We start from the raw sequence: 22,778 nt of genomic DNA, 5'->3' as shown, positions 1-22,778 counted from the left end.
GGGTGAAAGTGCAGTGGGTTGCCATGAGCTGTTCTTCTTAGGCTGGTTTCACACTGGCTAAACTGCAAAAATGTGTAAAAAAAAAAAAAAAAAAAAAGATGCCATGGCGTTTTTTGAGCATAAACGTTGCAGCCAGATGTTAGCTGTGAGTCAATGGAATTTTATGAAATACCATACTTACTTTTTTTGTCATTTTCTTTTTGCTGTGGCATTTTTTCCCAAACTCAGCATGCTGAGCATTTCTATCCCATAGAGTTCTATGGAGTTTCTTCTGTTCTTCTTACAAACGTCAAGGGCAAAAAAAAACAAAAAAAACGCCAGTAACACCTGAAGTTAGAAACGCTAAAAAAATTGCCAAATTAATCTTTGGCAGTTTTTATCAGGTCACTATAAGAAAACATGGATGACCCCTCTGATACTACCTACCCTGCCTACATTGCCACCCTAGCACTAGGAGGCTAGTAATTTACCTAAACCCAAATCCTCAGTTTTAGAAGACAGAATGTCTCCGTGCAGAAGTCTGCTTTCCCATGACACACCAGTGTACAGAAGTAGTGAACAATAATGACATTTTACAGTTCTAAAATGGGCTTGGCATTCTTGCATCCAGAGATTTAAGAGACGTTTAATATATTTGCTTTGGATGCCATTATGGGCTGTTTCTGTTACATCTTCAAAGCAGAATTCTGTATAGATAGAATCCTGACTTACTATGTTCCAATGCTCTTGGTCCCAATGCAAAACATGTAACAGGACTCGATTTACAAGTGTCACTTCCGTACCAATATCTTTTTCTGTGGTGGACTCATCTCCTGGCTTCCTAAAGCACCAAGGCCTGAATGTGGCTGCGACCTCTGCACCTCCTATAGCTACTCCTGCAGCTAAGGTCAAGTATAACATGTGTTTGAATGGGATGGTCCACTCACTTCAATTCTTACCTACTCTGATGGAGGTCCTACTTGACTATGAGGTGTGTGTGACCATTAGATTCTTCACCAACTGCAACCCCTCCCATTCCTATTCCCTATGTGGGGACCTACACAGACTGCTGACTCTTGAGGGATGCTTAAAGAAGCCTTCCAGTTTTTGTTTTTGTTAATTCCCCCTGCCCCTTTGCAGGTTATCAGTGGTCCGTGGTGTGGCTTCATTCTGGTCCTCTGATGTCATTTGGGTCCCATTGGCCATAATGTCACAATTCTTCTGACCCTCTTCTCTTACAGCACTTTTAAAGGCTCTCATAGAGACGCATTGCAGTCCTGACTTCCGGCCTCCTTAGCTGCGGGCGAAGTGGTCGTGTGGGTGCCACTGGAATTCGGACTGCGCTGTAGGACATGAATGAAGCGGCGCCATGGGATAACGATCATCAATGGTAAGTATACTGCCAGTCTGTAGTGGGGGAAGAAATTAAAAAAAGCAGTAGCATAGCAGTAAGCAGTGGCATAGCAGGACACCAGGACCTGCATGGGCCTTCACTGACTGGGGCTGATGTTCCTGGTGTGGAGAGTTAAGGAATAACAAGGCAATAGTCCACGTTCTTGGGTACCATTTGTGCGTTTCCCCCCCTTTGGCTGGATATAGGTGTCTTAAAGGGTTTATCCAGTGCTACAAAAACATGGCCACTTTCTTTCAGAGACAACACGACTCTTGTCTCCAGTTCAGGTGCGGTTTACAATTAAGCTCCATTCACTTCAATGGAACTAAGCAGCAAAACTCCACCCAAGCTGGAGACAAGAGTGGGGCTGTCTCTAGAAGAAAGTGGCCATGTTTTTGTAGTGCTGGATAACCCCTTTAAGGTCTCTGTACACTTCAACTAGTGGCAGGTTCTGCCATCAGCATAGTGTATGAGGGCCTTCCAAGTCTCCACTGACATATGACGTAGCCGGACCCCACAAACAATCACTGTATCGTTTGTTCGGACATTAACATGTATTGGTATTGGTCGCACATCCCCTGTTTACACAGAGAGGTGTGTGGTTGATAAAAATAACAAAAGATCAGGCCGTTGTCTGATCTCTGGCCCTTTAACACATGCTGATTATCTGCTTAATGAGAGTTTCTAGGAACAAGGTTTTGATGCAAGGTGGGTTATACGTCTTATACTACTTATACTTGAAGATTCATCTCAAATATCAGAAAATGTCAATGGGCCCATTGGTAATCAATGAGCCTATTGGTAGAAATAGGTAAAGTAGGGATACAGGAAAGAAAATACAAGCTATGTTCCATGTTTAATATTTATAAGTGTACAATAGGGATCATTAATCCCCATAAAGCACATATATGGCTACTATTCCTCTACTAACTCTGTCCTCCGGATATGGCTCCCACTATGTGTGGATGCGCTGGGTTCTTTGAGTCAAACTAAGTCTTCAATTCACCCCACTCAACACATACATGGAAACTACCATCTAAATGTCACGTTTTACCTGTGACCATACACAATTTGTCTCCATGACTATGTGGAAAAAAGGAAATTATATTTACGCTGAGTCAAAGATAATCCCACCCATCATCGGCAAACTTAGCCTTCACGACGTTCTGTGGTTGACAGCTGAAAAGGATCTACGGTCAGATGGCTAAAGACACAATGATAAGAAGTCACAGGATCATGATGTAGCAAGTATAACAATTTGTTTGGTGATGATGATGAGATTGGATTGGACCAACGGTAATCTGATCAGAAACGCAGGGGAACTTTTCCCACTGGTTCAAAAATGTATCCAATTTTTTTATAATTAAACTTTTTTTCTGTGAGAACAAGAATGTCCAATGTGAAAAATTAAAGGGAATCTTTCAGCACCCAAACTGTACCCGAGGTGCTGACGGTGTAGTATAAGTGTGTGTGGTGCACAACTGTGAGGCTCGATCGGTCACTTGCCAGATGGTACTGTGTGACGCCACCATTGTGGTGGTTGGCTGAGACATAGCTTAGCCAGATGGTATACTGTCATGACGTCAGTGCCTGGTGGGCACACAGGTATGGAGACACAACTGCTTTTATTTTAGAGTGGTGAGCTATACCCTTTCCCCTGTGGTCGGTGACCTGCCGGGCTGTGAGGGGGTCCCTTGGGTACTTATGACGGTGGTCCGGAGTGGAGTCATGACCCACCTGGACTATCGGTACCACCACCCACAGAAATGGGTGTGGTTACAGAAGTTATGGTGCTGTGTGACAGGAGAGCTGACCATACAATGCGAACAACACCAGGATTCTCTGCTACTGAATGTGGAAGGTTAGCAGCTGTACACATGTGCAGTAATGTGAACAGAGAAAAGACCAAATACAGAGGGAACGTGGATCGCAGTTTGACAGGAAGGGAGACACCTAGTGGCCACATGTATAATGTTTATTTAAACATAGAAAACATAAAAATATATAAAGACAGTATATTGCAAAACTGCTTGCGATCACAACCACTGTTGCTTTCTTAAAAAAATAAAAAGTGACAGAAACTCTGTAATCTTACACGGCCTTTTTACTATGTAAAAGTTTTTGGTAGAAATATGTATAGTGAGGTATAAATGATAAAAAAAAAATATTGATTGTACTATAGGGATCATTAATCATGTATAATACATATTTCTCTATTCAGTGCTGTCCAGCAGGTGTGGCTCTGGGTTGTGCTCAGGAAAGACAATAGAAAATATGCTCCATTACCCATTTATGAATGTACAATAGGGATCATTAATCCTCACATATATGGCTAATATTCCTCTTTTCAACTCTGTCCTGCAGATGTGGCTCAGACTAACCAGGTGTTGATGGTCTGGGTTAAGCTTCTCACCCTTGGGAAGATGGAGTGAGATAAGATAATGGATCCTGGAAAATAGTAAAACATCGAACACGAACAAGTTTCTCAAGAGCCAAAGTCTTTAATCCAGTCCACTCAACACATCCATGGAAACTGCCATCCACGTCAGAGATTTGTCATGAGTCTTTACAGGATGGACTCAGTATTTGTCTTTGTGACTATGTGGAAAAAAGGATTTGTTTTAATTACCTTTTCTGTCCTGCGTACGCTGAGTCAAGAATCCCACCCGCCATCACGATGACCACAGCAAAATCCGGCTTCCTGCCCTTCTGCGGATTGACACTGTGAAAATTGGTCATGGGCTCATATATTTACCGATCGATACGTGATGATGTGACTGGATCAGTCCAATGGTGATCAGAAACAACTGGTGGCCCAGGGAACTTTTTATACCAGTTTAAAGTGACTCTGTACCCACAATCTGACCCCCCCAAAACCGCTTGTAACCACCTGTGCAATGTTCAGCATGGAGAAAATGTGTCAAAAACTTTTACAGATTTGTAAATTATTTCTATTCAAAAATCGCCAGTCTTAAAGGGGTTGTACACCCAAAAAAAAATTTCAACTGCTGCCATAAAGTGCCAGAGATTTGTAATTTACTTCTATTAAAAAATCTCCAGCCTTCTAGTACTTATCAGCTGCTGTATGCCCAGCAGGAAGTTGTATAATTTCCAGTCTGGAGAGCAGGAGAGGTTTTCTATGGGGGGTTTGCTGCTGCTCTGGACAGTTCCTGACATGGACAGAGGAGGCAACAGAGAGCACTGTGTCAGACAGGAAAGAACACACCACTTCCTGCAGGACACACAGCAGCTGATAAGTACTGGAAGACTTAAGATTTTTTAATAGAAGTGAATTACAAATCTCTGGCACTTTATGGCACCAGTTGATTTGAAAGAAAAAAAAATTGGTGAACAACCCCTTTAATCAGAGTATGGGAACGAGTAACTGTAGCCCTGCAGTTCGCTATACGAATGTTGGTGGCAGCAGAGAGGCCGGTGTCACCCCTTACTGCTGCCAGTAAGTTGCTATAAGAAGAAAACAGTATTATTTTTTTATGAAGTTATACTAAAAAGTAATATAACTTTATTAAACAAATGTATTAACAAAAAAAAACCCATAACATTTTGCTCTCTGGAGTACCCCTTTAAAAAATAGTGTATTAACCATCAGCTCACCAAATCTAAAAGATGCAGGGCCAGCGACACTGTCCACAGTTTCTGTTTTGCCACCCTGCAATTCATTAGACTAAAGTGATTGTGGGATGAAAATAAGAGACGCTTCTGTGACACATGATAAGTAAGGACGCATGTAAAATATTTGTGTCACAAGGAGAAAGGGAAAATCTCTGGAATTGCTGGAGGCATTAAATACCTAAAATGTATGTGGATATCTGCATCCAAAGCTCTCCCTTGTAGATTCTGTCAGACTTGACAGGAAGAAAGAGGTAGCTAGATAGATAGATAATAGATACAGTAGATAGATAGATAGATAGATAGATAGATAGATAGATAGATAGATAGATAGATAGATAGATAGATAATAGATACAGTAGATAGATAGATAGATAGATAGATAGATAGATAGATAGATAGATAGATAGATAGATAGATAGGAGATAGATAGGAGATAGATAGATAGATAGATAGATAGATAGATAGATAGATAAATAGATAGATATGAGATAGATAGATAGATAGATAGAGAGATAGATAATATATAGGAGATAGATAGATAGATAGATAGATAATAGATAGATAGATAATAGATAGATAGATAGATAGATAGATAGATAGATAGATAATAGATACAGTAGATAGATAGATAGATAGATAGATAGATAGATAGATAGATAGATAGATAGATAGGATAGATTGATAAATAGATAGATAGATAGATAGATAGATAGATAGATAGATAGATAGATTAATAGATAGGAGATTGATTGATTGATAGATACATAGATAGATAGGAGATAGATAGATAGATAGATAGATAGATAGATACATAGATAGATAGGAGATAGATAGATAGATAGATAGATAGATAGATACATAGATACATAGATACATAGATAGATAGGAGATGATAGATAGGAGATAGATAGATAGATAGATAGATAGATAGATAGATAGATAGATAGATGATAGATAGACCACAGCAACCATAGCGGCACAATACGTCACTGCCTGCCATAGTCTGAGAGGAGCGTTATATGTCATGGACTCCAGTTACCTGACCCCGATATCCCCCCATCCCGCCACCTATGATATACCAGAGACTTCTGTCCCTACCCCCCATCCCTACCCATCCCCCAAAAATCTCCTGTTTGCTTGAGCAATGCTAATATGTTATTTAGACCTACTAATAAAGCTGATTTGATTTGATAGATAGATAGATAGATAGATAGATAGATAGATAGATAGATTGATTGATTGATAGATAGATAGATAATAAATAGACAATATACAGTGTATAGGATAGATAGACCTAAATATAGTTCCACAATATCTAAATGGCATGTGCATGGTGCATTATCCTTTATGTAAAATATAACACAGCTTCCAGATGTTGCACGTAATTCAGTGGGGAATTCTGAATTCCCATTCCTCAGTGTTACCCACTGTGTATTATTGAGCCCCTGCTGTGTATCTTTTCAGCAGCCTCTAAATCAGATGATAATGATACACAAAAAGAAAATACACACAAGCCTATGTTCATTTCTTACTTTGGTTCATAACGCTGTAAGTAATGGTGCAAGATGTAAGAGTGGAGTGCACATAATGCATAAACAAGCACACACGCACATGCTTTCAGATTTCCACATAGTGGGCTAAGTGATGATACTCAGGAGCCTGGAAAAGCTGGGTATCTGCAGCTATAATGCTTATTTATTTAGACAGAGGGATAGATAGATAGATAGATAGACAGACAGATACGGTCTGTTTACACGGAGCGATAATTCGCCCAATTGATCGTTTATGGATTTTAATAACGATCAGTGTTTAGATGAAGTGAAAAATCGTTTAAAAAATTGTTATTGCGATCGTTTTAAGATCGCTTAAGCCCATCTCACACATAGGGTGAATCTGTGAAAGACTGTCTACACGAAGCGATCTGCAAATTTTTAGAGAACGACCAACAAATTTGAGAACGTTTTGAAAGAACCAATCTCCTATATACATCGTCTCTCTCTCTCTCTCTCTCTCTCTATTTATATATATATATATATATATATATATATATATATATATATATATTTATATATATCTTCTATCTACCTATCTATCTCAGCTAGATAGATAGATAGATAGATAGATAGATAGATAGATAGATAATAGATGGATAGATAGATAGATAATAGATAGATAGATAGATAGATAGATAGATAGATAGATAGATGATAGATAGATAGATAGATAGATAGATAGATAGATAGGAGATAGATAGATAATAGATGGATAGATAGATAGATAGATAGATAGATAGATAGATAGATGGACAGATAGATAGATAGATAGATAGATAGATGGACAGATAGATAGATAGATGGACAGATAGATAAATAGATAGAAGATAAAAAAATAATAGACAGATAATTGATAACACTGTATAATGACGTCTCCTATAGACCCCCCTCCATAGCTGTGTAGCGCCCCCTGTAGCCCCCTGCACCCCCTTCCCTGCAGCAGCCCCCAGTGATCAGTCTCAGGGCAGCCCATCCCATTGTTATAGAAATGATTAGCACGGACGGATCTCTCCTCTGCAAACCTCTGAGAATCTGACGCCCTCTCCTTGCCCTAAGTGGAGCTGCAGAGGGGAAAAAAAATCACTGGGAAAAAAAAAAGGAGAGAGAAAAAGCTTGAGTTTTGGTCTGGCTCTGTCCTGTTACTATCACTGTAGCATTTATTTAGCCAATCTCCTAAGTGTGACGTGTGGAAGGCCGGCTCCATGGCGTGCTCATAATATTTAACACACCCACAGAAGGCTGGAGCTGCAGCACTGCTAGTTCAACCAGTCTACTGCTCTCAGCTGAAAGAGGATTGCAGGCTGCACCTGCCAAAGACCTTCCCTTCTCCTTTTCACCTCCATTCTGTCCTCTTTTTCTTCTCTCTCCCCCTTCCCCGCTACTCAAGCTGACATGAACCAAGGAATCAAATGACTGCCAAGAACCCAGCAGCACAATCCCAGCTTGCACTCCCTTCTTTGTGTCCTATAATTCCAGCTTGTGTTGCAGAAATGTCCACAGCCAGCCAAGGCTGCTTGGATGTCGGATCAAACCGAGCTGATTTGTGACAGCATACTGGATTCCGGTGCCTGCCGAAGAGATCTGGATCTTTGCTAGACTTTACCCTACGCAAATGGTTCTGAAGAACTGGATGGTCCTGCCAAGGGGTCAGCTCTCCGAGGATGGGAAGCAGAGCTGCGTCGTATCCAGCCAAACATTCCGGATTGTTTTATTCATCTCCTAACCCCATGCTTCTAATATCCTCCTCGCCTCTCCTATACATTCCAACCTATGGTCCATCCCTTTAAGAAAAAAACAAAACAATATCCATCCCATTGCAATAAGGCTGCACCGAAACTCAATTTTCCCTTGTTTCATCCATCGCGAAAGAAGAGACCAAGAGGAAGACTTTAATTTATACCTAGATTATTATTATTGTTATTCTATTACCTGCTAGATTAAGCCCAGATTAACCGGTAATCTGGAAACTATTTTCTATTAGGTTAATCCGCTTTTTCCGTGAAAAAGCTATTTTATAAGTTTATTGCAAAAAAAGAGAAAAAAAAAAAATCAAAAATTATCGAATTTAATAAAAGAGCGGAAGATGAAGATGATTTTAGTCCGCAAGTTCAGGGTGTTGATTTTGATGGTGTTCTTGATCGCTTGTACAATGCATATTATGATCGATCTACTACCAAAGCTGGAGAAGAGAGCGGCTCGGAGTGATGGAGAGGTGGGATGCTCCTGTACTCACAACCTCAATGAGGACTGGGGGAAGCAGAGAGCCAAGAATACGGCGGAATCAGGGTGGCCTAACAAGCACACGCTGAGGATCCTCCAGGACTTCAGCAGCGACCCCAGCTCCAACCTCACGTCACACTCACTCGAGAAAATCACTGGAATAATGGACAAAAATGACTCCTTTAGAAAACTGGAGCAGCGTGAAATGGTCAAAGACACCAACAATAAACAGCTGATCCAAGATGGAAGTATAAGGAGAGCCCAGCCTGGGCTCGGCTACTCCAGGCTGCTCGCCCTCTTCCAGCATCCTCTCTATAAAAGTGCTATACCTGAGCTCACCGAAGATGATGTCTTGTTCAATGTGAACAGTGACATCAGGTTTAACCCCAAAGCTGCTGAAAACCAGGAATGGTAAGTGACCAAACTCTACGGTACTAGGTGGTCTACCCATAGATGGGGGGCTGGAGTCCATTCAGAAGTGACTGCAGTTTTCAATGGATGCTGAGATATGGGGAGTTGTTTGGCACGGTTGGGATGCTAGTGACTTCCTTTACCCACTGGTATAGCAGCTTTGAAGGGTTTAGAAGTCTGAATGGAGAATGGTTCAAAATTAATCCCAATATCCTGATATCACACTCATAGGGGTCTGGAAGCTGAGATATGGGGGGATGTATGTTGGCGGTCCATATTATGGTTAATAAGTAATATCCTGATGAGAGGGGTCTGGATGCTGAGATATGGTGGGATGTATGTTGGCGGTCCTTATTCTGGTTAATAAGTAATATCCTGATATCACACTGAGAGGGGTCTGGAAGCTGAGATACAGGGGAAGTATCTTGGTGGTCCATATTCTGTTTAATAAGTAATATCCTGATGAGAGGGGTCTGGATGCTGAGATATAGGGGGATGTATTTTTGGCTGTCCTCATTCTGGTGATTTTAATGCTGGTTAATAAGTAATATCCTGATATCACACTCATAAGGGGTCTGGAAGCTGAGATATGGGGGTATGTATGTTGGCGGTCCACATTCTGGTTAGTAAGTAATATCCTGATATCACACTCATAAGGGGTCTGGAAGCTGAGATATGCAGTGGTTAATAAGTCAAATGTAATATCCTGATATCACACTGAGAGGGGTCTGGATGCTGAGATATGGGGGGACGTACTGTATGTTGGCGGACCTCATTCTGGTGATTTTATTGCACGTTTGAATGGTTTGCATGGTCAATAAGTAATATCCTGATATCACACTCTTATGGGTCTGGCTGAGATATGGGGAGATGTTTGGCAGGGTCTTCATTCTTGTGATTTTCTTTCACTATTATAGTAGTAGCTATAAAGGGTTATTATGTCAGATACAACCATTATTTAGTAGGTTTAGAACATCCTAGGTAACTAGCCCCATGCTCTGACAGCAGTTAACCCCTACACCCTCCCCCATGCTACTATAACAGCTGAGATATGGGGAGATTATAAGGGGAAGCTATTCTGGGGATTATTCATTAACTATTAAAAAATCAGCTTCAAATGATTCATTAGTCCAAATGGAATATCCTAATGCTACACTTACAGGGGTCTGGAAGCTGAGATATGGGGAGATGTTTAACCGTTATAGTATTGGAGACAGAACATCATAGGTAACCAACCAACTACTGTGACTGCAGGTAACCTGGTTATATACTCCCATCCCCCATAGCCGTCACAGGGGTCTGAAAGCTGAGATATGGGGTGATGTTTGAATCCTGGTGAGATTTGTTCACTATTATACCAGCAGCTTTGATAGAGACATTATTGTGCCAGGGAGAGATCATGATAGGTAACTAAACATCCGGGAACATATTCCCTTCCATCATCCATTTCACTAGGGTCTGGAAGCTGAGATATGCGGACCTGTTCCCTTGATTTCAGCTTCCATACCCCTGTGAGGGTGGCGCGGGGGATGGGAGTGGATTGCCTACAGTTACACCTGGATTTTCAGGTTGCCCATTGCATCTCATGACCTCCGCCTCCTCAGCAATACTTCTAATAGCCTGATTTACCCATATCTCCCATCTAAAGATCTCCCATCACACCCCATGTGCAATTTTAATGTGCATTATGGGATTGCGTTTGTAAAGGTAAGTAGGTCAATCTCCGAGGTGGGGGGTGGAGGGGTCAGCAGTAGCCTTGAGGAGAACAGAGAAGATTAATACGGCACACTCCTTCAGCTCTCTATCCACTGACCGATTGTGCAAGCCGTCACTCAACTTTAACCTTTATAGTCCCCGTAGTAGAGTCCAGGTAAATAAGCTCATACCCAGACTGATAATATCCGGCCATTCTGCCAGTCTTTTTTTTTTTTTTTTATTAATTTTTAACCAGGGGGCATCATTGATTAACCCTTCCCAGGTTCCCTCGGTAGCATACGAGTTAAAGGGATATAAAGACGGAGCAATTATAATAACAAAACAAGTCATAATCCAACCGTCAGGTCGGCTGACTGTAGAACAACAGCTCCCTCTTTCCAGCACACTGACAGCGTATTGTCTGGAACAGCTGCATTGTACTTTGCTGTGGAAGAGGCAGATAATTGAGGACCCAAGTCTTAATTAGAGTCCTGGGCCAATCCAGCTCCTACAATAAGCCATTTATCCCATGGCGGCAGCAGGTAGTGCCCTGGAGATGGGACCGGCCACATGCTCTTTGATGTCCTCCTAGCCCTGTTATCTAAGGCTGGAGGAGCCCATTCCTATCGTGTGGTAGGCAGACATTAATTCAATATTTGCAGCTGCCACTTCTCGCCGTCTCCTCTTTTCCATTCTGCTAATGGCTTTTAGATTATAGATGTATCGTAATTGAAAATAAAATTTCAGCTGTTCGTTCTTAATTGCTTTTACCTACCGTGCCCTGAAGGTTAATTCAACATGTAGTAAACAGAAAGGGAGGGCACCACAGACAATAACAAAAAGAGAAAGGGGTGCTACAGTACTAAAAAAATGGAACTATGAATATCAAAAAGAAAAAGAGAAAGCACTGAATCAGCACACCCAAGACGATATATCAAAAGAGTCAAATTTTATTAGAGTACAGAACAAACATAAAAACATTTAAAAACAAATACATTTAGTGCATGCCATGATAAGTAACACTAAAATTCTATGTCCACTAAACAGCAGCCCATAAGCTGCCCAACTCCCACAATAAAGGAGAAGAGAGAAATAATCAATTGCTGTGTATAGAGGCAAAGTGCAGACAGTGCAAAATAAGGTTCACAAATGCATAATGAGCTGCCACCTTCCCCTATGAACAGACAGGCTGAAATACAGACAAATGCCAGCCCTACAAAGAGGGGATTAAAGAATACAACCTGTACCGCAGCCGATACCAAGTGGACAAAAGAGAGGAATGCCCAACGCGTTGCGTCGCACAGTGCGACTTCGTCAGGGACAACAAACTAGTGCTCTGTACTGCCTTAAATACCTGAAAGATCTGCTTGCAATGGACAACACCTGACGCCGCCATGCCTGCACGCCACGCAGACCGGAAGTGCCCTCTAACCCGAGATGACGTCACGCACATGCGCACTAGACCCTGTGGAGGTCATATTACGCGCACGCGCTCTACTGATCTATTGCCGCGCACGCGCACCAAGCATGATGCACAAATCAGGCCAAAGAAACCTACGTGTCACACGCGCATGCGCCTCCCGTACCTGGCTATAAGTTGTGAAGAAATGAAGCTTAGTATCAGCGCATGCGCAGGTGATGCAGAAAGAGGCAATAACCATATAGTAACTCTATGTGCATGACAATATAAATATAGGGAAAAATAATAATGTAACACATATATCTCGTGTATCAATTCCATTTAAAAACGAAGCTAAGTGTCGGCGCATGCGCAAATAGTGCTGAGCGTGGCTATATCTTATATAATGGACCTGTGTGCATGGCAATGTATGTGTGAGGGGCAAATAGTGTAGCATCTGCAACTCATATACATATAAAATACAACAGTCATAGATTGCAATGTATAATTGTCTATAGATTGTATATAAATAATGATTTCATAATACAAAATATTTAGAGATACATCGCTATTCATACATAATATGGGAATATACAAATGAATAAATAAATAAATAAATAAATAACTGGGGATAGGGAGGAGTATGTACACTAAAAAGCATAGTAGCATTATAAACCATTTCACATCACCCCTAATAAATGCGTAGACTTAATATAATAAGGGGGAGTAAAGATGTACATATACCTGATTTCCAAAAAATGATAGTGCAATAATACACAGTCCTCCCTAACATCCCACAGATACATAAAGTTGCACTCAATATATATTCCCCACGAATCTCTAGCATCTAGACCAAGGAAAACCACTTGTGGGCACGTTAGTGCCCGCAAATGGTAAACATGTGATCGATCACATACTGGCTGTAAACAAATACTATATGGACCAATAAATAGAAAGTACTTATGTGAACGGCAGAGTAGGTGCTCCAAACCCCCAAAACAAAGGGGGAAATGAAAGTCCGCTGAGCTTGCAAAGAGGGTCCTGGGGCCAGGGAGACTCCATTGCTCAGACAAAGCAGGCAAGCGTTAATAGATAACCATAGTCAGTTCTTGGCAGTATGAGTGGATCTGGCGAGTCTAATGGTTCTCCCGATTTCTTTAAAAACTTGGTTAATGCAAATAACCTGGAGTGTACAAGAGAGAGTTACGAGGAGGTGACAACAATAGGGCAGAAGACATATATGGAACTCACGTAGTGAGAGGGTAAAAGGATTGGACACACCTATTATATATGTATATATATTAAACTGGTAGAGGATGCACTGTGTGAAGAATAAAAAAGGGAAAATAAAGGTAATTATAAGAAAAAATGTAAAGAACCGGCCCACATATCTTTAAAAGAATATATATGTTATAGGCCAAAAAATGAGAGTGGACTAGGTGTCCAGATGTGAAACATGTGCACTGCTGAAAAATATGAAAAAATGAGTGTGAGTGTGTTAGTATAGGTGTGTAAGGAGAAAAATATGAAAAATGGGTGTGAGTGTGTAAATGTAGCTGTGTTGTGTAAATGTGTGAGGAAGAAATGTGAGACAATGAGTGTAGGTGTGTAAGTGTCAGTGTGTTATGTAAATGTGTAAGGAGAATGTGCTAAATACGTGAAAAAAATTTGTGTGAAAAAACTGAAAAAATATAAAAGTGTCTGAGTGAACCGGCATGATAGTGAAATGTGTGGTGTAAGTGATGTGAGTGGAAAAGTATTGATACGAAATAGTGTGGGTGATAAGGTAGGAAAAAGATATAAAGTATGAAAGTGTGTATGCACGTGGTGTGAAGTGAAAAAGCATATATATGAAATGAAAATATACTCAAATCTTAGTATATAAGGATACATGTAAGTACCTACCATTTCCAACTATGGGAGTGCATCCTCCAGATGTTGTGAGAAGTTGCGAAGTATGTTTAGGGGCCAAGATGATATTTAATGGAGACCCAGATTCAAGACATAAAGCTACAATAAAAGAAAGAAAATACGAATGGAAGAGGAAGAAAGGGGGAGGAAGTTAACCCAAAAAACCGGTAAAAAGTAATTCCTCATTCATACCAAAGGGATTGACGGAGTTGAGTTCAAATATCCATCTGGATTCCTTCTGTAGTAAAAAGCTACTATAGTCTCCTCCCCTTGGACCCATAAAAATCCTCTCAAGCCCCACTACCTGAAGACCTTGACTCTTACCTTGATGTTTCTCCAGGAAGTGAGAAGCCACCGCTGTCAGCGGTTTTCCTAGCTGCGAATCACGCTTAGCCAGATTTATAGTGGACAGATGTTTCTGGATTCTTTTTCTCAGTTCCTGAGACGTTTGCCCCACATAGACCTTTTGACACGGGCATACAATGGCATAGATGACCTGTCGGGTGCGACAATTGATATAATGTTTGAGTTGATATACCTTGCCATTTAGTGGATTCTTGAATTCTCTTGAAGGTATGATGAATTGACAGATGTTACATTGGCCGCAGCCATATGTTCCAGTGTATCTCTGTCCTCTGCCCAAAGTCGTTGTGGAGTTAGTGTAGTGACTGCGGGTGAGGAGATCCTTCAGGTTCGGTGCCCTTTTTGCTGTAATAAGTGGCCTTGATGAAATATGTGGGGCTATTTTTGTATCTGATAATAGAATGTGCCAATTGTTGTTCACAATTCTTGACATCTCCTTCCATTGATTATTGTACGGTGTTATGAGTCTTAATTCCTCCTTTTTGGTCCGTTGTCTTGGTGTTAAGATGTTTGCCCGATCCACATTTTTGGCTCTTTCATAGGCCACCGAGATAACCCTATGTGGGTATTTTCGCTTTTTAAATCTTTGTGTAAGTTCCTTAGCATGTTTTTTGAATTCTGTCGTCTCCGTGCAGTTTCTCCTGATTCTTTGAAATTGGCCCATTGGGATGCCATTTCGGGTATGGACTGGATGAAAACTGTCATACGATAGTAGACTGTTGGTAGCCGTAGGCTTTCTGTAAAGAGTCGTAAGAATATGGTTGTCATGTAGTCGTATTGTTAAATCCAGAAAATCAGCCGTACTTGTAGAGATGTGCGACGTCAGGTAGATGTTAAAGGGATTCAAATTTAGCTCCTCAATGAATTCTCGACATTCACCCAAGTCTTAATTAGAGTCCTGGGCCAATCCAGCTCCTACAATAAGCCATTTATCCCATGGCGGCAGCAGGTAGTGCCCTGGAGATGGGACCGGCCACATGCTCTTTGATGTCCTCCTAGCCCTGTTATCTAAGGCTGGAGGAGCCCATTCCTATCGTGTGGTAGGCAGACATTAATTCAATATTTGCAGCTGCCACTTCTCGCCGTCTCCTCTTTTCCATTCTGCTAATGGCTTTTAGATTATAGATGTATCGTAATTGAAAATAAAATTTCAGCTGTTCGTTCTTAATTGCTTTTACCTACCGTGCCCTGAAGGTTAATTCAGTCACTCATTGTACAAGGTACAACAGTAAGAGAGAGAGAAAGATCTCCTATCCTGCCTAATACAAAGCCAAGGGCACACATGCCATAGAGGCAGGGGCATAGGGGCTCCGGGGGGAAAGGGGCCCAGTCCCATAATGTTAGCAAGCGGAAGATGGAGGCAAAAAAGCACCAAGTCTAAGGTGGTATAATGTTACCAGGTCCTATTTTCACCTTTGCACACTTCCTGTTTGAAGCCTTATGCAATGACATGAATGGTTTGCAGGGGGTTTCATATATTTGCTACTTAATATAATAGGGGTTATCCAGCAGAAATCTTTTTTATTTAAATCAACTAGTTTCAGAAAGATATAGAGTTGTAATTGACTTCTATTTAAAAATCTCATGGCTTGCCATAATTATCAGCTGCTGTATGTCCTGCAGGAAGTGTATTCTTTCCAGTCTGATACAGGGCTCCCTGTTGCCACCTCTGTCTATGTCAGGAACTGTCCAGAGAAGTGACAAATCCCCATAGAAAACCTCTCCTGCTCTGGACAGTTCCTGATATGGACAGAGGTGGCAGCAGAGAGCACTGTGTCAGACTGGAAAGAAAACACCACTTTCTGCAGGACATACAGCAGCTGATAAGTATGGGACGACTGGAGATTTTTAAATAGAAGTAAATTACAAATCTGTATAACTTTCTGCAACCAGTTGATTTGAAAGAAAAAAGATTTTTGCTGGCTTACCCGTTTAAATTCTGAGAAATCAATTACAAAATAACTAATTCATAATAGGAACTGAGTGGTTGTATCAACCTTAAAGGGGTTATCCCAAGAATAAAACACATGCCCTATGCATAAGAAAGAAGACAGGTTAGGGTCTGACCAATGACGAAAACAGGGGTTCCTTGTCATTGAGTGATTGGAGCAGTAGTGGGCATGCTCTGCCTCTACTCCAATAAGGAGCGCCACCATTAATTTGAGGAAAGAACCCCCCCCCCCCTTCTTGTGATCAGTGGAGTCCCAGCAGTTGGACCCTGCCCAGTCAAATATTTATCCCTTATCATGTGGAGTTTAATCATGGTGTGACCCCTTTAAGAGTTATCAGATTGAGAGTAAACCTGTTCATTGATGTGGCAATTTTTATTTAATGGGATTACATATTGGCCTTACATCTCATTGGGGCTGTCATTAGGCCCCAACAATGGCTAAAACTACAGTATATAACTCTAGTCTACCAAGCGCTATATCCCTGCATTAATGCTTACAGACAATATATCCAGCTTGGATTCCCATTAAGGTCATTCATTCAAGATGTTTAAAGGGAACCTTCACTTTCCCATATCCAGGTGTCATACATACAAAGGAGAAATTCATCACCCATTTATATGGGAACAATGGTGAACACGCTTGATGGTTGAATTAGAACATTGATCATTCTCGGGGAGATATGGTGACTAACCTGATAATTAACTGTAAATCCCATATATAATAAGAGCGGAATGTGATTGTGAGCGTTACCATTAAGGAATTCACTATATTCAAGGGTTAACTATTGTAGTTCTTTAAGATGTACGATAGTGCTGGCATGATGAAGGAAACAATGACAGTCCTATTATCTGCCTGACATTTCCTGATGATAAGATGAAGTGACAGCCGCAGCCCCTGTTTTCAGTAACCAGTATGCAAATGAAAAAACTTTTCGAAACAAAGATTATTAGACACTAGTTTTTTCAACAAAATAAAAGGGGACATCGACAAACCCCCCTATATATTAGAAGTATATCCTGCCAATAAGCCGAGCACAGGTAGTACAGACTACTGAGCTGTGGTGGAACCTGGAAGCAAGTGTGTAACTTTCCTACAGCGCCTCTGCAGGTAAAGAAAAGTATTACACCGTTCTCATTTAAATCAGTGGACTGCCCTTGTAATACCTGGATTTATAAGGTCACAAAAAGCACTCTGTTTGGGCAATAAAAAAAATAAAATAAAAAAAGACCTGAATAGGGGACTAACTGTTATTAAAGGGGTACACTGGTGAAAATGTTTTTTTTCTAATCAGCTGGTGTCAGAAAGTTATATAGATTTGTAATTTACTTCTGTTTAAAATATCTTTAAGTCTTTCAGTACTTATCAGCTGCTGTATGTCCTGCAGGAAGTGGTGTATTCTTTCCAGTCTGACACAGTGCTCTCTGCTTCCACCCCTGTCTGTGAAAGGAACTGTCCAAAGCAGGAAAGTTTTTCTATGGGGATTTGCTACAGCTCTGGACAGTTCCTGTCATGGACAGAGATGGCAGCAGCGAGCGCTGTGTCAGACTGGAAAGAATACACCACTTCCTGCAGGACATACAGCAGCTGGTAAGTATTGGGAAACTTAAGATTTTAAAACAGAAGTAGTTTACAAACTTTAGTTTATAACTTTCTGAAACCAATTGATTTGAAAGAAAAAATGTCTGTGGTACCCCTTTAAATCAGATTTTCAAACCAGCATATGGAGTCTGGCAAGTTGGGCTATTCTCTATGGGAAGGCAATTATGCAAACTAACTCAATTTCCATAAGGAAAATAACCAGCTTAACAATATAGCTGTATAGAGTGGTCTATTTTCCTTCTAGCAATTAGCCAATTTGCCTTATAGAATAATAAATTTATAAATATGTATAGGGCAAATCCCTGCTAAAAAGGGAGCTGCAGTAACCCAGCATGACCACCACTCAATGTATGGCGCTGTTTGCTTCTGGCACAGCAGCTGATCGTTGGGGTGCCTTATGTCAGACCCCCACTGATAAAAAAGTTGATGGTCATAAAAAAAAAAAAACCTGGACGCCCCTCTAATGGTCCTTTTACACGGAATGATTTATCGTTCGAAATTTGCACGATAACGATCGAATTCGAACGATAATCGTACGTGTAAACGCAGCGAACGATCAAACGACGAGCGAGAAATCGTTCATTTTGATCTTTCAACATGTTCTCAAATTATCGTTGGTCGCAAAAATTCGCAGATTGTTCAGTGTAAACTGTCTTTCAACGATTTCACCTATGTGTGAGATAGGCTTAAACGATCGCAAAACGATTTTTCCGTACTTTATAAAAAAAAAAAACATCGTTCATTCAAAATCGTTAATCGTGCGATCGTGCGAATTATCGCTCCGTGTAAAAGTACCATAAGACTTTAATAGATAAAAAGAATTTTTTTTTTTACTGTCTTTAGTTTGCATACAGCAGTACAGAATATGTTGGTGCTATATAACCAATGGGATTATCTACAGAAGCAGCAACAGAGGTTCCTGGGCCCTGATATAAAGCTGTACCAGGACCCTCCAAGCACGCTCCATTTATTCTCTGCTGTTATGTGGCCCCCACAGACATCAGGGCCCGGGGCCACCTCTCTTGTAATGACACCCCCTGCTATTCTGGTTGTTTGCAGCATTTTGCTGTAGAATTGCTGAGTTCATGCTTGCCAATCCAGGAATAGCACACAACGTTCTACTTATTTTGACACCATGTTTCCCGAATTTCTGCATTTCCTCAGGGGATTCAAAGCCAACACACACAGAGTTCAGTGAAAATTCCTGAACACAACACAGATCTTTCCTTAAAGGTGAACGAATGAGATGTAGTCCAGGTATACGGATAATAATATACAGGTAGATAGCATCTGCTTTAATTCTTAGGGTACAAAGGAAAGATCAGCCAATCTGTTCCCCAAAGGCTCATGGGAAATTCAAATATTTGCTTTAATGTTTAATCTTCCACAATAAGGGAATTCTGCTTTTACCTAAGGCCCCGTTCCCACTGAGGAAAGGTAGCGGAATTCCGCGACGGAATTGTCCGCCGCGGAATGCCGTTAGCCTCCCGCTCATAATGGGAGTCTATGGCAGGCGCGCGCTCCTGCCCTGTCCGCGCTGAAGAATGAACATGTTCATTCTTCAGCGCGTACAGAGCAGGAGTGCGCACCTCCCATAGACTCCCATTATGAGCGGGAGGCTAACGGCATTCCGCGGCGGACAATTCCGTCGCGGAATTCCGCTACCTTTCCTCAGTGGGAACGGGGCCTAAGAATTATATTTTGTAGTCATCTGTATGTTGTCATGATAGTATTAACACTAGGACAATGGGGAGATTCATCAAACATGGTGTAAAGTAGAACTGGCTCAGTTGCCCCTAGCAACCAATCAGATTCCACTTTTCATTTTCAAAAGAGTCTGTGAGGAATGAAAGGTGGAATCTGATTGGTTGCTAGGGGCAACTGAGCCAGTTTCACTTTACACCATGTTTGATAAATCTCCCCCATTATCTATAATTGTGTGTGTATTGTATATATTATATGACCATCGCCATTGCACGCCACCCCTCCACCCCACCACCCTGACCACCACACCAGTTGATAGATTTAGGAAACATTAGGTTCAGTTGTTGTTTTGTTGGGTCCTAAAATGTAAAGTTACTTAAAGGTGTTGTCCAGCGAAAACCTTTTTCTTTCAAATCACTTGGTTTTAGAAAGTTATGCAAATTTGTAATTTCCTTCTATTTAAAAATCTCAAGTCTTCTCATGCTTATCAGCTGCTGCATGTCCTGCAGGAAATATTTTCTTTCCAGTCTGACACAGTGTTCTCTGCTGCCACCTCTGTCCATGTCAGGAACTGTCCAGAGCAGCAGAGGCTTTCTATGGGGATTTTCTGCTGCTCTGGACAGTTCCTGTCTTGGACAGAAGTGGCAGCAGAGAGCACTGTGTCAGACTGAAAAGAAAACAACATTTCATGCAGGACATACAGCAGCTGATAAGTATGGAAAGACTTGAGATTTTTAAATAGTTGTGAATTACAAATATATGTAACCAGTTGATTTAAAAGAAAAAAGATATTCGCTGGACAACCCCTTTAAGTTGTCCCTGCATTTGTCTGCGCTATTTGGAAGAATAGTCAGCAATGAATAAGGTGTTAACGTTGTTCACTTCCTTGTCAGTCGCATAATCAGCTAAAGTAGCTCTACAGTGTCCAGACCATGCCAAACAGCAGCATAGATCTCAGCTTCCTGCAATCTGTACATATGCTTTGGGTGTTTAGACCTGAGAGAAGCGCTCGGCTAAGTGCTTCACTTTCCCAGCTCGCTGTCTTTTCTGTCTGGCTGTAGAAGTTGGTCTCCATTGTAAGTTTAAGAGGCCTGTCTGCCACAGTGAGCCGGGGAGTGAAACACAAAAGCAAGTGCTTCTCCTGGATCAATCTGTCCTTTGGTTGGGATCTGAACACCCCAAACGATCAATAGAATATATTAAAGGTCTTATTTACCATCGAAGTGGCAGCGCCCATTTAATGGATTTGACCAACTGAACAATACCAACTATTGGTTAGTTGGGGTATATATATATATATATATATATATATATATATATATATATATACATATATACACCTTTTTTCTAATGGTACTCTATAAGACTCCAGTGTTACATATATGTCTACCAAGACCATCCATCTTACTTTCTAGCCATGTCGGTAGGGTATCCCCTCACCCTCTAACATTATGGTTGTCACTTTTCTAGGCAAAATGTGGGGAATGAAGCGAACGAGGAGGAGGAATTCTTACCAACTGGAGAAGCTCATGTAGACTCCTATCCAAACTGGTTAAAGTTTCACATTGGAATCAATCGGTATGAGCTGTATTCCAGACAGAACCCAGCTATAGGAGCTTTAATCCAGGATCTAAACAGCCAGAAAATAACCAGTGTTGGTAAGTAATCTACCTTATTGCATGACTTGTGTGACTTTGATGTTCCAGCGCTACAAAAACATTCTTCCAGAGACAGCTCCACTCTTGTCTCCAGCTTGGGCAAGATTTTGCTGCTTGGTTCCATTGAAGTGAATGGAGCTTAATTGCAAATCACACCTGAACTGGAGACAAGACTCGTGTTGTCTCTGAAAGTAAGTGATCATGTTTTTGTAGCACTGGATAACCCCTTTAAGTGGTCATTTCGGAGGTGTATGTAAGACGTGGATATGAGGATGTGCAGAAGTGTAGTCTTTCAGGCAGTAGGTCAGGGCTGGCAGAGTTTGCTCAGGTCACAAGGTCAGGGCCGGCAGTGAACACAAGAAGCAGATACCAGAACACTATAGTAATAGTACCTTATTACAAGGCATGGGTAGCAGGAGGGAATCTTCTTGTAAAGGTTCAGCAGAGGGGGAATACAAAGAGCATTGTATAGTGGCCCTATAAGTGTAACAGAGCAAACACATAGGCTGCACGTGCTCCAGGGCCCAACAGCAGGGCTGACTGGAGGCCTGTCACTGCCAAGAAATCACAGATGAGGTAAGCATGCTGTATGGCAGCCAAGGACCATGACAGTCAGATTATGTAGGGACACAGCCTTTAGATAAGGTGAATGGTGTTGCCCAATCGTCAGTTTAATCATAGATTCCAAGAAGAATGACAGAGAGTGTCTCTCGCTGGAGGACCCATCAGGGCTGTGAATTACAGGTTGTTTTAAATGGAGTGGTGTAATACTTGACTTCCCCTTTGGAGGCAGTGCAGGGAAATTACACAGGTAAATTCTCTTAAAGGTGATAACTTTGTGATCGTATAATGTGGAGCCATACAACAACTAATGAAGAGCTTGTGGTTTATAATATCAATGTCCTGGAATACATAACCAGCAATCAGGCAATTCCCTCCATTAATCTGGCTTGCGGCGCTCTGATGAGATGTATGTTTGGTTGCCATGGTTAATAGCACCATGCTGTTCTATGATTAAATAATCCTTGAAGTGCCGATAGCAGCCGCTCAGCTTTCTGGCAGGTGTTGTCACTTGCTCATTCTGCTTTTTGTCATATTTCTATAGAAAAATGCTCAGTAACAGGCCGGGCGGCAGTGTGTGTGTCATGGCTGACTGTGTGGAATGCCTGGTGTAAGGTTATACCTCCATTCACCCTTTGTACTATGGCAGCCCGGCTCGACCTGTGTTTATTTATCCCCTCAGTGAATTCTGTCATTTATTGACATGTATAGTAGGAAAGGGAAGCAGCCATCTTGGAAGCTGACTCG

The 22,778-nt window shown here is 41.3% G+C and overlaps 1 protein-coding gene across 1 annotated transcript in view; it reads left to right on the top strand.

Moving 5' to 3' along the window:
• The first annotated feature begins 7,812 nt into the window (after positions 1-7,812).
• The window catches only part of FAM20C (FAM20C golgi associated secretory pathway kinase), a 132,663-nt gene continuing 117,697 nt past the window's right edge, over positions 7,813-22,778 (top strand). Inside the window, exons 1-2 of the mRNA XM_069982012.1 lie at positions 7,813-9,189; positions 21,283-21,470. Coding sequence (XP_069838113.1) covers positions 8,642-9,189; positions 21,283-21,470 — 736 coding nt within the window. The 5' untranslated portion in view covers positions 7,813-8,641. The remainder of the gene's footprint in view (positions 9,190-21,282; positions 21,471-22,778) is intronic.

This window comes from Dendropsophus ebraccatus, chromosome 9 (genome assembly GCF_027789765.1).
Source record: "Dendropsophus ebraccatus isolate aDenEbr1 chromosome 9, aDenEbr1.pat, whole genome shotgun sequence".
Classification (NCBI taxonomy): domain Eukaryota; kingdom Metazoa; phylum Chordata; class Amphibia; order Anura; family Hylidae; genus Dendropsophus; species Dendropsophus ebraccatus.
Note: the sequence above shows the minus strand (reverse complement) of the source record. Positions and strands in the feature narration are given on the sequence as shown.